Source organism: Rhinichthys klamathensis, unplaced genomic scaffold, assembly GCF_029890125.1.
Source record: "Rhinichthys klamathensis goyatoka isolate OS25496 unplaced genomic scaffold, OSU_Roscu_1.1 h1tg000305l_1, whole genome shotgun sequence".
NCBI lineage: Eukaryota > Metazoa > Chordata > Actinopteri > Cypriniformes > Leuciscidae > Rhinichthys > Rhinichthys klamathensis.
The window spans coordinates 1,424,697-1,440,728 of NW_026606824.1; the positions used below are offsets into that span (position 1 = coordinate 1,424,697).

Here is a 16,032-nt window from a genome sequence, read left to right on the forward strand (position 1 = left end):
TTTTTATGCTGGTTGAAAGTCTCTCTTTATATCAATCACTAATTTATTGGTCTAAATGTTTACGTTGGAAGGCATGGGACCATAAAATGTTCAATGTAAAAATGACCCAATCCATAGAGTTAAGGCTTAATATTACAGTATGCTTTTTAATAGTTTTTCAATGCAAATATGCGCAAGATGATCATCTTTGACTGTTTCAAATGTACTCAGCTAGTGTGAGCTGTGCAGGAAAACCTCACCCCCTGATCTCAAGAGGTGCACTGCAGTCTTTAGTGACCTCGTTAGTTTACCTGTCTCCCATGCCAGAGACGCCGGTTTGAGTCCCGTTCGAAGCAGGGTGAGTATGACCATTTGGTGCCGTGACCCGGATGGGATAGAGGGGCTCAAATCCAAAGAATCTCTCAACTACTTTACCCTGTTCAATCTAGAATTACAGTGAAATATTTGGCCTGTTGGATTTCAGCTGCTATGATGTTCTTAGTTTTCTCGCTCATTAAGATAAACTCCTTTTTATATGTTTTTGTAAAAAGGAGGTCAAACTCGGCATCAGTTCAAGCAAAGCAAGCCTTCAAACATCGACATGCCTCAAGACCACCTTCCAACAGTTTTGTTCCGCTTTTATCTGCCGGCAAAGTGAAGCATTCACTGAAGATATGGGGTTTTGATCTATTTAATAAAGCAAGCATGTGGTGTCGCTGATCAACACTCTTTTTGTGGTTGGATATCCTCTCGGGATGTTCCCAGTCACAGAAGCCGTTAATGAATACATGACTTTGTGATGACAAAAGTTTGCATGGATAGCAATAAAGTTTAAACTAAACCAGTTGACAAGGAGTAAAAGAATATACATACTGCCCCTTTAAGGTAAACGTTTCCAAGGATCACTCTGTAGCCTATACATCAGTATTGATTATTTTAATAGTTTTGTATGTATATGATAGGTTACATCTCATCACCAAAAGGCTGTCAGCAGGATAAAACATGATGTACTTCACTTGGGAAAAACTGCCTTACACCAACAAAACTAAATTCATAAATGTTTATTTGTTAACCGATGTTCACAGATTCATCTTAAATATAGGCTAATCTTTTTTAATTATCTTGTCTTGATGTTCCTATAAATAATAGTTTTTGTTGAAGTGTTATACAGTGGCATCTGCTGGATGTGTTGTTTCTGGAGCATTTCTCTGACTTTACACGTTTCCACTCAGAAATTCCTCTGCAAAGGAGTTTCGTCATCTTCTGAAAAGAATCTCACTGAAATACAAATATTGAACCAATTAAAATATTGCATATCAACATATCAATGCCAATACTAAATGTACACAATTTGTAGTTTTATTGAAGACTTTTCCCAAAAATGTATGGCTATTGTGAACAGCCATAAGCGTTTATCATTAATGTAATGTTACAGTTGGATACATGATGGGCACATTAGTAAAGTGTAAGTGTATTTCCCTTTTTTGACATGGAAATATATATGTATATATACATGCAGACATGCAGTAGACTTTTACTGATGTTATTAAGAGGTTATTTACATTAAAATACACACACACACACACACACACATATATTTATGTGTGTGTGTGTATATACAAATATGTGTATATATTTACAAAACTACTCATGCAGATAATATAATATCAATGAAATGAAAGGCCAATAAGTGTTTTAAATTGATACACTTTCATGACAGTTTCTTAACACACTTGAATACTTTTTAAAAAAAGTACACTTTGTAATAATGTCAAAGTACATTTAATATAATTATTTTAATAATATCTAGTCCTGTCTTAAAGAAGTGCACTTATTTTGATATGTTGACTAACATTTTAAAGCACATGTAAAGTACTTGATTATAATTATAGTGTGTTTTTAATATTACATTTCAAGTTAATATATTTTAGGTATAAAAAGTAAATTGCAACTCCATCATTACAAATGTGTAACTACAAATATATTTAAATACATGAAAAAACAGAAATGATATTAAACTATATTTTAGTTTATCGTGAATGCTTGTCAGTACATTCAGCAGTAACTTTAACCATATTTCAAACACAATAGAAGTAATTATGAAATTATATATAAAGATGCAAGTCCTACATAAGTTGTTAAAAAACACTCTAAAGTCCAACTAATTGCATGTAATATAAATGTAAACCATAAGGCCTTTTAATTTAATTTGTAACATGCAGTCAAGTGTCCAAAAACATTGCATTCAGTAAACATGTATTTTTGTATGCGTATAGAGGTTATGTGTGTGTGTGTGTGTGTGTGTGTGTGTGTGTGTGTGTGTGTGTGTGTGTGTGTGTGTGTGTGTGTGTGTGTGTGTGTGTGTGTGTGTGTGTGTGTGTGTGTGTGTGTGTGTGTGTGTGTGTGTGTGTGTGTGTGTGTGTGTGTGTGTGTTGTGTTTGTGAGTTCTCAACACATACCCTGTCCTGATCGAGATGAGGTCTTATCACTATCCGACTCATTATCATAAATGTTCTGGACTCCACCAGCGTCCTGCAAGATAAATATCTGTGTCCAGAGAGATCACCACAGTAAGTGCTACCCATGATCAAATCAATGCTGGAGCTGAATATTATAAACTGATGTGTACATAAACTATTCTTGAATCCTATTTAAAGGGTTATAATATTCTTTTCTAGTTAAGAAGTCTCTTAAAGGAATAGTTCAATAGTAGAGCTGAACACCCAAGGTCACTATATAGAAATCTGTAAGTTTTTAAATGTTTAACTGTGTGCCTTACAGAAAGCTGTGAGGGGGAGTCATTTATTTTCATTGTTGCCTGAATTATTCCTTTAAGCTGTTATACGGGCATGCATGACATGCATCTGTGTTTGTGGTTAAACATGCTTGTGTGTGTGCTTTGTAACTGTAGCCTCATAGTGTCTGACACATAACCCACTTCTCCATTGGCTTGCAGTCTCCTCTTCAGCTCCGCATTTTCTCGCTCCAGTACCTTATTCTGAACAGCAGAGGGAGATCTCAGACAGTTCAAGCATTCAAACAGACACTAGTCAATCAAAACCACTGAGCAACCAGGCAAGACTTGACAAGTTTTCAGTGACAAATTATGGGTGCTTCTCAAACAGAAGGCTGGATATTAATGAGTGTGTGTGCTTCGCAGTTCAGCACTTTGGAAGCTTGTACTAAATACTAAAATGTAAATGTAAAATACTTTATATTAAAAACCTTTATATTTACTGCCTTTCTTGAAATGCAGTATTATCAAAGTTAAGCGTTTTACAACAAAAGAAAAGAAAACATAATTCCTTTATCTCCAAAATTATTATTTTTGTCTCTGATTTTATAATGAACTCAGACAAGCTCAATGTCGACTCGTTTTCAGTCAGTTGGAATGTGTGCAAAGGATTGTGGGTGATTTAAAGGGACAATGTGTACTTTTTTGAGGTATTTTATTATCTAAAATCAATATTTTTATTCATAAATATGTCCTCAATGATGTATAAATACCTCTGCCAATTATCTGACTTCGTAAATGAAGAATTTATTATCTTTATGGGACGGGTAGGTCCACGGAGGCTTCCATGTAGTTCCGCCATCTTGAAAAACTATTATAGCAGAGAGGGACAAAAAGTACTTGGCCAACGCGTTTCCACAACGCTTTTTCAGTCAGAGCCAGCGTGACGTAACTGAACGCAGCAGAAGCGGAGGAGCAGAGCAGTGAGAGGCGCTTGTCACTGCCCCGGAGAGTTTAAAAGGCTGTCCAAAATAGAACGTAAAAGGAAACGTGACCGGAGATTACAAAAAACACGAGTTAATGTCGGGATAGCTTTTTAATTACAATGGTTCATGTTTTTCACAGTCATTAATTCATACTGTAACATTCGTTTGTCCGTTGTGTCAAGTTGCAGTTTGTTTGAAATAACAAACCTGTTCACCCGAAGGAAAACTCGACAAAGTGCTATTAGAAGACATCCTGTCATAGCTTTTTGGCACATAATGGCTGCCGTAGATGCAACGCGCATTTGAAAAAGCGAGGCGCTGGAGAGCACAATTCGTTTGAATGTAAAATACAATTTCACCGCTAGATGGGAGAAATTCCTACACAATGTCCCTTTAAGGATGCGAAGGATACACTAGATGCTTCCTTCAAAATGAGCTGAATGAAGGACTGAATTGAAGGTTGTTTCCCAAGGATCCTTCAAATTGAGACATCCTGACGGAGCTTGATGACGTGGCAGCAGAGACATGCAGCCTTACTAGGGTGCAGCCAGGGCCTATAACGAACTTTTTGCCACACCTACCAATTATGTTTTTTATTATGAAACATAGATTAATCCTTATTAAAGTTACACACGTTTTTTTTGTCTTTTCTGTTAAGTCTTTGTCTTTTGTTGTTTGATTAACATTAAGGGTACGTTTACACAACAACGATATGCTTAAAACGGAGAGTTTTTTTCTTTTAGTCTTCCGCGTACAGACGACACTATTGTCAAAACGATCCCCATTCACACGGATCTGAGAAAACGACTAAAAGCGCTGTATTCTGCTGCCAGGCCATTAGATGGCGATGAAACACTGTAGACTGAACACGTACAGTAATACACATGTGCATGACATTATCGTCTTCAGAGATTTGCGTTTTTGCTGTTCAGAGACCGTTTTCAAAACTTGCACTTTAAAACCCGTCTTTAAAACTCGTGTTTTCAGGCCCCCAAAACGCTGTTGTCTTGTAAACGAACGACCAAAACGCATAAAACTTTTTATGTTTTTACGTTCGTGTAAACAGCCCCTAAAAACACAGACAGCAGTAGGAAAGTTAGGCTGCTGTCACTTTAAGAGCGAATGCACGGATCTAATTTACTGATACTGATACACATGTGTTTACTTTCTCAACTGTTAAAACATAACCGACTGTTTACGAGGATACTTGACAATTTTGTTTGAATATGTCTGTTCAAGAGCAAGAAGATGTGAACGAGAGCTCAGGTCAGTATTCGCGTGCTGTCTGAGACAGATTTCTGGACGCACGCTTCGGATGTTTAGTAACGAATCGAGTTCCCTTTCGCGTCTTTTTGCGCTTGACTATTAAACTGGCAAGGCTTAAACTTTCGTGACGACGCAGAACTCGTCCCAAGTGCTTCGTTCATATTTGTCCATGTTTATGTTCTCTCAATATTGCATTCTTAGAATTCATAAAAATGTGACGGGCCAACTGGCGATCGACACTTGTTTCATAAACTCACCAACACTGATTTTTACTCGCAACTGGCGCTTTTGGCGAGTGTTCATTTTAGGTCCTGGATGCAGCATTTCTTTTGAAAAGCACCCAATGTGTGTCAGAGATGGTCTGTTTTAAAGGGATACTCCACCCAAAATGACACCATTGACTTACTATGGAAAAAATACTATGGAAGTCAATGGTGCCCCGCAACTGTTTGGTTCCAATCGTTCTTTAAAATATCTTCCTTTGTGTTCAGCAGAAGAAAGAAACTCATACAGGTTTGCAACAACTTGAGGGTGAGTATATGATGACAGCATTTTCATTTTTGGGTGGAGTATCCCTTAAAAGAGGCAAATACAACCCCTCTGTCTGTAAGAGAATACTATGCCATGAGATGTATCCTACTGTGGCCTACTGTGCTGAGCTCCAGTATTTCTCTGATGTGATCTGTGTGCTGACTGGTCACTGTACCTTGTGTCTCAGGGCCTCCACCACCAGGTCTCGATCACCCTGTAGACCTTGATTCTGCTTATAAGAGCGGAAAGAGTCGCCAATGATGGACACCAGAAGATGGGACTGAGAAAGAGAAAAACAGCAGAAGCTAAAAATCGAAAAGAATTGCTGGTAAGATTTAACATGAAGTGACAGATTTACGGCTGATAAAGAGGCACCATCAAAATACAGTGAAACCCAATTTTGCTGCATGTTCTAGTAAATATTGAACTAAACGCATAATGTGTCAATGCATTTAAGATTTCCAGAACTCACAAACTTCTTGCTCTGGAAGATGTAGCAGTGGTGCATGTCTGCCGCTGGGTGTTTGGCTATGAAGCCCAGGATTTTGGGCTGAGACGGATGAACTGCACAGAATGAAACCGAGGGCAGAGCACAGGAGTACAGCATGAACTGAGAAAAGGAGAGAGCGAATGAGGGTGTCGTACACACATGAGTATCACTGTCTGAGCTCGAGTGCATAGTCCTCAGGCACACCTTGGTTTTATGCTCTAGAATGTCAATGGCAGTTCTGGTCAGAAACAGATGTACTTTAGTTTTCTTCATTTTCTCAGCCATCTCTATGTTGGGATCCTAAAAGAGAAGGAAAGTCATAGTAATAGGACGCAGGGACACAGGATCGAGTTATATGGCTACAGTAGTGGCTACAGTAGAGGGACATGGTTGTATCACCTGCAGGGCTTCTACTGCATCTGTCAGAGTCTGCATCCCACCGGGACGGACCACCTGGATACGACCCAAAAACTACACACAATACCCAAACCCCATACGTGAGTGCAATAAAACGTTATTATTATTTAATATTATTAAGTACATAAATGCAACAAAACTATTGACTAAATCTAGGACAAAGTGATACTCACTTTAATTGAGAAGAATATTTCACTTTCGTCATCTATGTCACTCATTTTCACCACTTTACTGTCTGTCGTCTGTTTAAAAATGACAAAATACACAGTGTACTTAAGAATTATTTTATACACTGACATGGCCTGAAAATATTCGGACACTTCTGGCACTCTTTAAAAAGGCTTAACATTTCATTACATAATATCAAGCCACGAGAATATCAGCAAACAAATGCTTCTGCGCAAGCTTTTCCCAGAACTAACTTCCCTTTTATTAGTATATAATGCAAATCATAGGGCACAGAAACCACTACATATCCATATACATTTTGATCACACACATGAGAAACTGTAAATGAACTTACGTTTGTGGGAGAACTTTGTATCGCTGAGATGATGTCCTCTTCTGCTGTCTTTCAGGGTCGAAGTTGTGTGATGTTAATGGTTAACTATAAAACTTCTTTTCTTTATGGCACATCAGGCCTGATAACAAGTCAGCTATTACCATCTGTTGTATTGACATTGTGATGTCATAGCTGTTTATGAACATTTAGCCATACGAACGAGTTAAAGAAACACTTTACACCAATTCTTTCTTCAATTTAGTATTTCAAATTTATACTATAACTAGCGCAAGTGAGGATAACTGAGTTTATTGCAATTTTATTTAGAGTATCAAGAACAAAACGTTGGCTCTAACCAGTAGATGGTGCTGTTGTAGATCAAATAATGCCAAACTGTACTATCATTTAATAATTAACAACAACAACAACAACAAGAACGAAATCTTACAGAAGAAACTAATTTATAAGTCAAAGCCATTCAAGTGATGTAAAATGTATTCAACTAAAACTATCATAAAACCAAACACAATGTAAATGATATTTCCAGTGAAATTGTTTCTCAAAAAAGAAAAGAAGAAAGAGAGAAAAAACTGTCTTGGTAGTATATTTATTATCATAAATGTCTAACAGTAAAGGCGCAATCATCCAGAAATGAGTCTAAATTTAATTCAATTCACATTTATTTGTATAGCGCTTTTCACAATACACATCGTTTCAAAGCAGATTTACAGAACATGCAGATTTGCATAACATGTCCACATTACAATTTAGAGTGATCTGTTATCAGAGGTAACTGTTATGTACTGTATTTCAGAAATGTACATACAAATCACAGTTGGCTAAAAATGTATTAATTTAAACAATGTAATAATTTAAGGCAGAAACAATGAGCTTATTAAAGTAATGAATACTTGTTAGTTCACAAATGAGCATTGGTGCATGTAAATATATGATGAATAAATATAAATGTCTAGAGGTGACCCTCTACATATATTGAGATGTATTGTCAAATTATATAGAAAAAAATGCAGAGATATTTTTTATGGGAAATTGTGTCAGTACAGACTCACATGAGTCAAAACTATTTCATCTAGTGTGACGGGGAAGGTGTGAACAAGTATTTCTTGTTTTACAGGACAAGGATGTACATTTCTTTTTAAGTGAAAGCATACATAAAGTACATAAAGAGCTTTGCTCTAGGCATTTTAATAAATAAAATAAATTTGTAGGCAAATTTAATAAAACTTGATCTAATCTGGAAATCGTCTAATATGGCCCTGCAGAATGCTGTTCTGTAGCATGTGTGTTAATGTTCCTTGTGTACAGTACATTCATAGCCTGCATTCTGGGTGCCATTCCTGTCACTATAGTCCCATAAGTGAAACTACAAGCAAAAATACAGCAGAGATGTTATCTAACTCACTGGTAATATAATATCCATGCTCTGTTTCTTTAAGAGCATCTGAATTTGATTTTTTCTTTCTTTCCTCAGACATGGAAAGAGTTGAGCTCTGGATAAAACACACTGTCTATATGCTGGTGTTACTTTATTTACAATCTCGTTTCTTCAAAGACTCCTATTTCAGGCCAAATACACTAGACTTCTGGGTATTATTCAAACAAAACCCATTCAGTTTCTTCTTTTTTCAGGGGTTGTATAGCTGTTGTACAAACATTGTATTCAAACTTTAAAATAAGTCAGTCAGTAAAGGGTCAATTTGCAATAATGTCTGCTTTGCTTATAGCTGTTGTTCGTGAAGCATCATGCCCAATCAAACTGAAGGGATACGTGCCCTCTCGGATTCTCAAGCCATGTCCAGAAAATGTGTATCTTGCTTGATTATCATATGTACATTTTCAATTGGTCATTTAAGTCTTTAATATCGCACTAACATGTCACACATCACACTAACTACATAAGTACTACCAAGTTGTTGAGAAGTGTTTTTTTTTCTTTAGTAAATAAAATGTGCATGACGTTCCAAGGCTATTCTTTCCAGGGGTACAGGATTAGGCATACTAATGCATAAGGAATGATAAAGGGATAAAGAGAATGAGGCAAGAATGTTACACAATGAAAGCATGTCCGTGTCAGTTAAACTCCACTCAAAAGAGTTATCCATGAATCTTCGGAGGTAGAGTGGAGCCCAAACGCAGGATACACTGCGTCCTTGAACATGGCACTGAATGTATGAAGATGCTGCTTTCGGCCTCCCTGACCTGAGCTGTGGAATGCAATAGTTCCTCCTTCGTAATCCAGGGTCGCTTCGACCCTCTTTGGCGGCATGATCAGCCCGTCACCCACGGCCACATTAGCCGAGTCATGGCACGCCGTCAGCTTCTTGCTCTTCCACTGCAACCTCCAAGAGCTGGTGTTGTGCCCCAGCCTGCTGTGGTCACCTTTACGTGGGATGCTTTTATAGCACAGTCCCACAGACCACGCACACCCGGGGCCGAACTCCACCACCCACATGTGAACTCCGGTGGAGAAACCCTGCGAGCACAAGACCTGACTGGCCGAGGAGAAGCGCTCACTGTGATCTCCAGCACTACTGCTCTTAACTCCTGCACACTGCTTGACTGTTTTGAGATCGGTGGACAGCAGAAGGCTGGGGTTGGCCGTGGTTGAGTTGAAGGTCAGATCTAGAGGGTTCATTATGCCATGGAGGCACTCCAACAGAAGACTCATCTCGACGTGGAAGGCGTCTGTACGTAGGAGAGCGCGCAGGTGCTTGGCATCGGAGGACTCTTGGGAAGGTAGACCGGGAATGGTGACGTTAGCAGCCTGGCGGACCCTTGCTTCAACGGTGAGGTAGTTCTGGATGAAGAGAAACTCTGAGGATTGATTGAGAACCTCGCTGGTGCACTGCTGGGCTTCCTGCAGCTGGTGTAGACAACTCTCCAAATCGCATAGATTGGCCTGCCAGCTTTTGTCCCGCGTATGAAGCTTGTCATCCATCTCGGTGCTCATACGATTCTTAAAACATCACATATAAACAGTGTTAATGTGCTTTACCTCAACATGACTGTATGTCATCAGCACTGGTCTAGATCTGTTGCTCTCAACATAAGTGAGAGTGACATTTATTTGGCAATACTACTAAAATAAGAAGAGACCACCTCACACACACACATTGGGCCCTATCATACACCTGGCGTAATGCGGCGCCAGGCGCGACACATGTGTTTTTTGCTAGTTTCAGCCTGACGCAGTTATCATTTTCACGTCCTACGCCACGGTGTTTAAATAGCAAATGCATAAAATGTCATGGTGCTGGTCTACTCTGAAAACGAGGTGTGTTCAGGCGCATTGTTGGCGCGTTGCTATTTTGAGGCAACTGAAATGGAAGCTTTAGCGTTAATTAGCGTTAACTTATTACCTTCTCATCTATCCAATCGTGTCTAATACTTGCGGTATAAAAGACCAGTACTTACACATGTTTGAGTTCGCAGATGCTGACGCTTTCATTCACCTCCATCCTCCCCACCACCACCAGGATGGTCCCTTCCCCTCCATCCTCCCCACCACCACCAGGATGGTCCCTTCCTATACCTCACAGGGGGTCGGCTGCGCCCCTGCTTTCGTCTTCAGGCAGGAAATGCAGAGTCCGGACCCTCGGATTGCGAGCTATGGACGGGGCCTATGCCAAATAACTTTATTGCTTGCTGGGCTATCAATAAATGTATTTATTGTTATTGTTACAGTTCTCCCGAGTCTTTCTGGTAGAAATAGACTGCACGATTGACCAACTGAAATCTGGTTTAAAGTCAATGGCGCAGTATTTTTTTTGTTATTTAATGAGCATGTTAGTAATGTGAGCCTATAGGCGGGTCCACAACAAGCATACACTCTGCTTATTACACACACTGGCCACACAAACATGCCAAATATATTAAAAACAAAAGGAATACAATGTAAAAGATTAATATTGTGTACATAAAGATATGGTGGAATCCGGCTTGTCCCGTAGATGGCCTGCTTGTGCTTTAACCTCGCGCACGAGCAGAGCCGTCTCCTCTCTGAAGAAACGTTCAGTCTTCCCACTTACAAATCCCTCCATGGAAATAGCGAATCCGCCATGGCGCGAGCGCAACTGGCTTTTAAAGGGAGTGGGAGATGAGACTCTGATTGGTTTATTGCACGTTACGCCCAAAGCCCACCCATTACTCATTAAGAGAATAGGAACAACCCTTTTAGACCATGCGCCGGGTGTGCCGACCATTTTTCCCGTCGTTAAACTAGCAAAAGTGGATTCGGACATGCTCTAAGTGCACTTGCGCCATGCGCTTAGATCGTTAAAATAGGGCCCATTTTGTCTAAACACATCAAACTGAACTAGTTAAAGTGGCACGATTGTACCTAGCTTTTTATCATTCTTACCTTGTATGTAGTTATAAGTGAAGTCATGTTGTCCAGCAGTATGTTTGCCCTGGCCACCAGCTTATCTTCGGCCTTGTCTGGAGGTCCTCCGTTGGCGCTTTTCACCAGAGCTTCTGTCATCTGTAGCTTGTCAGACACAGACTTCCCCAGTTCCTCAAGAATTCTCGTCATTTCCCCCTTCGCCACCTCGAACGTCTGCACCTCGTGGTGCTGGTGCGTGCCCTCCATCAAGCACTCGGAGCAGAGGAACAGGCACTCCTGCACGCACAGGTACTCCGTGACCTTTAAGTGCACCGGGCACCTCTTCCCATGCCGTTCTGCGGGCAGTCCCACTAAGACGTGTAGCGATCTGTGTCGTTCCTCGTGTCTCTTGAGGTGGCTGGGGCACAATGACATTTCACAGCGTGTGCAGAATTTCACGGCAGCCACTGGCTCGTCCAGGCAATGGTCGCATGGCACCGTCGGGCCTCCTCTCAGTCCGCCGCCCGAAGTGGCCGCCAGGAACCCATCCACGATACCGTTGAGCTTGAAGTTCTTGGGAAGAGTCTCCGGGCTGCCGTACTCTTCCCTGCACTCCGGACAACGTTTCGGGGACTTGGGATCTTCTGCGTGCGCAGCATTTTGTATACAACCCAGGCAGTAATTGTGTCCACAAGGAAGGGTTACGGGATCACGGTACAGCTGCAAACAGATCGGACAGCTCAACTCCAAAGCAAGACGCTCCTCAGGTTTACTTAGAGACATGTCTACAGGTTCGTAGTGAAGGCACTTCTGTGGGTTGACTTCGAGAACTGAGGGATATCAGAGCGGTTACTGGTCTAGCTTGTTCTGAGCCTGTACTGCAACATTCCAGGTACAGTCGGCATTGCCGAGAAATGCAATTGGTTCAACCAGCAACACGAGAATGCTTTATAGCAACTTACAAGATGTTTATGGGTGAAACAACAACCTCTAATGGAAAATTAAAAATGGATAAAGGAAGCGCTGTGGGTATCCGTGCATGTTGATTAGAACCAAGGGAACCAGAGGAACAAAATAATAATGAAAGCAAAGTTTTTACAAAGAACATGTGCCATGCTTCTTGATGTTAATGGTAAACACTAATTCCTCCGTGTGAGGCTCCTTTTGTGCCACATCTGAAAACCTTGAGAGTGCTTCATCCTGTTGCGCAAACCAGAAAAGTTTGGTACTTGTGTCAAGGAAAGGATCTGACTGTCTGAAACTGACAGTCACGCTATGGCCCCTTTGAGAGGGAATCGAAATCAAATGCTTTTGATTGTGCTGAAATAGATTAGGACATAATGCTTCACTTTCACCACTTAAATGCGTCTCTTGTATTAATCACAGATTGTATTGTAAAGATGAACAAATACGTTTGCTCATGACACATGGGCTTTTTAAATAGGTAACATGACATGTATTTCACTATCAGTCCTGTCAGGACACGTCAAAAGACTAAAGTTTGCAAAGCGCCAAATGTAAGTGCATTACATGTCTACAGAAAACCTCAAGACTCAGATAAGTGCTCAAGTATCTTTTTAAGATAAGTCAGACAACTGAAGCTCACTCAGGGAAGCCTCCCATCTGTAGGATATCGCAAATCTCCCGGAAGTCTTACTGTCATTTGATTTGTGGGAGACGTCCGGGTGTTGTGATCAAAGAGTAAAATCCTCTCACTGTTGTAATCTTGTGAGATTCAGAAAGAATGTGAAACTGCTGCAGGGAATCTTCAACCAAAGCCATGGTGAGATATGTACAAAAGCAGAATGATAATAGCAGGAGAACAACGCAGATTTGCTCATGCAAAGCTGGGCATCAGGTTCAGTCCCCCGGTTTGAATTGAAACTTGTCTTTCAAAACTTAAATGACTTTTTGTCCAAAATCTGCATTTTCCAATCAGGAAACCAGCTGCAACCAGCCGCCTGAAATATATCCTTGGTCCATTTTCTTCACAGAGTTGGGCGTTAAGGAGCAGCTGGGAGTGAAGGCAGAACGCCGTTCTCACTGTCATACATGTCTGCCATCTTGTGGTCTGATACATATCTGATGCATCACAATACACACTGCGTGGTCATATGAAAGAATAATATTTCTTTAATCAGTTGATTTCTGTTTTATTTAGAACTCTTTTAGAGGATCACATAGAGGAAGGGTTCCAAAGTCTGAGATCACTAGAGAAAATGCCTCCATTTTGCAATCATTTCTAATTTATTAATAATAAAATCAATATGGGTAAAAAGTTGGTTTGAAAAACCAACATGATTTTCAGACATGTACAAATCTTTTTGATTTGATTTGATAACGATCCAAAGAGCATCTTGTGGATTTAGTGGAAGCAGGAACATCTGCTCGTCTGTACAAAGAGATTCACAAATATTTCGTCATGTTTGGTTTATTTTCAGGTTTAAAGTCAACAAAATCCTAGTTTTTCAACGTGGACTCATTATGTGTCCAAATGTTCCCACAAATATAAAACCTACATTTGTAATGAGGAAAACTAGAGACTAAATTTGGCATTGTCTAATTTTACATTTGCCAAATGTTTAGGGATTAGGGTTAGTCTATAGTAATTTGCTCAATTTCAAGTCAACAGGAAGTCTTACTATGATATAAAAAAGCAAATGTGCATGTGTTGTGTGTGTATTAACCACAGTTATAAGAAGGATGGAATTGTAATTCTCCTTTAGCCCCAGTTTAAACAGGGGTTCAGTATTCAAAGAGGCCTTTCCTTTCCTCAGTGCTTGTTAAAGCATCCGTGGGCTCTGCAGGTAATAGGGGACCCTAACCCAGCAATAACGTCCACTTTGAAGTGGAAACGCTATTAAATCAACGTATGGCTCCCCTCCTCCCACAGGAACAAACATGAGCCCGACGGAGCAGGCCCTTTCCCCACAAGCTACCACACAGTGCTGCCTCTTAAATTTAATTAGGCTGTAATAAAAAAATTCTGAAACAAAGGTGCGCTAGACTGCAGTGCATTCAGGGAAACAATTCTGTGTTCATTCTTTGTAGTTTAACCTTTTTGATGGCGTCTTATATGTCAGACTTGGTCCTTAGAGGTTTGCAAAGTGCTTAAAGGGATAGTTTGCTCAAAAAAGGAATATTCTGTCATTGTTTATTCACCGTCATGTCGTCTTAAACCCAAAATGACTTTGTTTCTTCTGTGGAACATATAAGAAGATATTTTTGAAGAATGTTGGTAGGCAAAGCGGTTTGGTGACCATTGACTCCCATTGTATATACAAAAAACACAGACATATTTCAAAATATCTTCTTTATGTTCCTCAGAAGAAAGAAAGTCATATATGCTTGAAACAATAAGGGTGAGGAAATTAGAACAGAATTCACATTTTTGCAATAAAAAATTTGAATCAAGTTGTACATTTTTATTTGAAAACTGATGTCTTGTCCATTGCAGGTGGCATGATGAACTTTGCTGATTTTAATGTGTGTGTGTGTGTGTGTGTGTGTGTGTGTGTGTGTGTGTGTGTACAGGGAAATCAGATTTTATAGATTTTGATTTATATAAAATATTGGTATTGCATATGTCAAGACAAATGTGATTTTAAAATATATACTATTATGCAATAAGTCCAAAATTACAGAAGTTTTGTTTAAAAAAACCCCAGTTCATATTGGTTTTTAAATAGTGTTGGTGTATATGAATCCTCTGTTCATCAACCATAAATTCAAGTTTCCCTTGTGCTAGCTGGGCTGTTAATAGCACAGTTTTGCTCATCATCCTGATTGCTGGAAGATTGAAGTGACACATTAGTGATAAAGGGTATCGGACATATGGTGTGATGGGGTTATTGGAAGAATCTTCCGGCCTGGCAGTTATTTTTGTTCAATAGCATTTACATAAGACTTGAATGAAAAGAACCCATCTTGAATCGGGCAGAAACCAGATGCCCATGCAGACATTAAAAGGTCCTTTGGAGACGCAGCTTCAAAACGAATTTAAGGAAATTCCGCCTGTGCGGAACAAAAGCCCAAAGCTATTTATCCAATATCCATCAGAATTTACAGATCTGTTTAGATCTTTAAAAGTGTGTCTGTGCCGTGTGACTTTGCTTTAGTTTGATGTTTGGTCAGCTAATGAAGATCAAGTTTATGATGCCTTTGGCATTTTAATGCTTTGAACGCTAATAATTAAGCTGGTTTAGAATGTAAATATACTTCATGAGCTCAGAATCAGGGTTGTTTCATTTCATGAAAGTCTGTATTTATTTATAAGAGCATTATTTATGGATCTATGAATGTTCAGAGCAGTCCGATAGTGGACACAAATGCCAACTTGCTTTTGAATTACAAAAACAATTAAAAGGCTTTAAACCAAGGATTGTTCATAGTGTTCTATGAAAGGAATAGTTTACCAGCAAAAAACTGTCAATAAAATCAGTTTATATGTCCATATGAAGCCATTCCATATCATTTTTTTTTTTTTTTTTTTTTTTAAGATCTGTGTGAAGATTCTTTCAACTTTCCACCAACAAAATAGCAGCAATGCTGGAATAAGATGAAGGTGAGTAAATAATGACAAGATTTATATATATTTTTTTTTTTGGACTATTGCTTTAAAAATAACGCCTCCTTTTCTTGCCGTAGAGGTCAGACGTAGATTTCTCATGACCTGGAACTGGCTCGATCTCACCTTTTCGCTGATCCCAGCACGACCTCTTGCAGAAACACCTCCATGTTAGGCAGAAGCTCCCCTCCTCCTCGGCGTCTGCCCACAGGAAGTGA

General features: G+C 39.6%; 2 protein-coding genes across 5 annotated transcripts; both read right to left on the reverse strand.

The window, feature by feature from the left end:
• Positions 1-902: 902 nt before the first annotated feature.
• Positions 903-7,024, reverse strand: LOC130104222 (PTB domain-containing engulfment adapter protein 1-like). 4 transcript variants are annotated; one of them, XM_056270703.1, is made up of 9 exons: positions 6,927-7,024; positions 6,577-6,645; positions 6,386-6,457; positions 6,191-6,286; positions 5,969-6,106; positions 5,672-5,776; positions 2,918-2,977; positions 2,439-2,526; positions 903-1,257 (listed from the first exon to the last, which is right to left on the reverse strand). In XM_056270703.1, exons 2-9 carry the CDS (start codon positions 6,619-6,621, stop codon positions 1,208-1,210), a joined length of 654 nt encoding a protein of 217 aa, XP_056126678.1. In that variant the 5' UTR covers positions 6,622-6,645; positions 6,927-7,024; the 3' UTR covers positions 903-1,207. The 4 variants fall into 4 exon arrangements, with proteins under 4 accessions (XP_056126678.1, XP_056126677.1, XP_056126680.1 ...); XM_056270702.1 differs by having other exon boundaries at positions 6,577-6,638; positions 6,927-7,014; XM_056270705.1 differs by having other exon boundaries at positions 2,439-2,511; positions 6,577-6,638; positions 6,927-7,013.
• A 648-nt stretch (positions 7,025-7,672) lies between these two features.
• Positions 7,673-12,171, reverse strand: LOC130104218 (E3 ubiquitin/ISG15 ligase TRIM25-like). Its single transcript, XM_056270697.1, has 2 exons — positions 11,287-12,171; positions 7,673-9,882 (listed from the first exon to the last, which is right to left on the reverse strand). Exons 1-2 carry the CDS (start codon positions 12,028-12,030, stop codon positions 9,001-9,003), a joined length of 1,626 nt encoding a protein of 541 aa, XP_056126672.1. The 5' UTR covers positions 12,031-12,171; the 3' UTR covers positions 7,673-9,000.
• Between the last annotated feature and the right edge of the window lie 3,861 nt (positions 12,172-16,032).

What these genes read in the sequence shown, in the direction of transcription:
- LOC130104218 (XM_056270697.1), bottom strand. Translation starts at nt 12,030, where the DNA reads ATGTCTCTAAGTAAACCTGAGGAGCGTCTTGCTTTGGAGTTGAGCTGT. An exon ending in CACTTATAACTACATACAAG is followed by an intron (nt 9,883 to 11,286) that starts GTAAGAATGATA and finishes TGATGTTTTAAG; the next exon opens with AATCGTATGAGCACCGAGAT.
- LOC130104222 (XM_056270703.1), bottom strand. Translation starts at nt 6,621, where the DNA reads ATGAGTGACATAGATGACGAAAGTGAAATATTCTTCTCAATTAAA. An exon ending in TGGAGGCCCTGAGACACAAG is followed by an intron (nt 2,978 to 5,671) that starts GTACAGTGACCA and finishes TCTGCTGTTCAG; the next exon opens with AATAAGGTACTGGAGCGAGA. An exon ending in CTCATCTCGATCAGGACAGG is followed by an intron (nt 1,258 to 2,438) that starts GTATGTGTTGAG and finishes TTTGTATTTCAG; the next exon opens with TGAGATTCTTTTCAGAAGAT.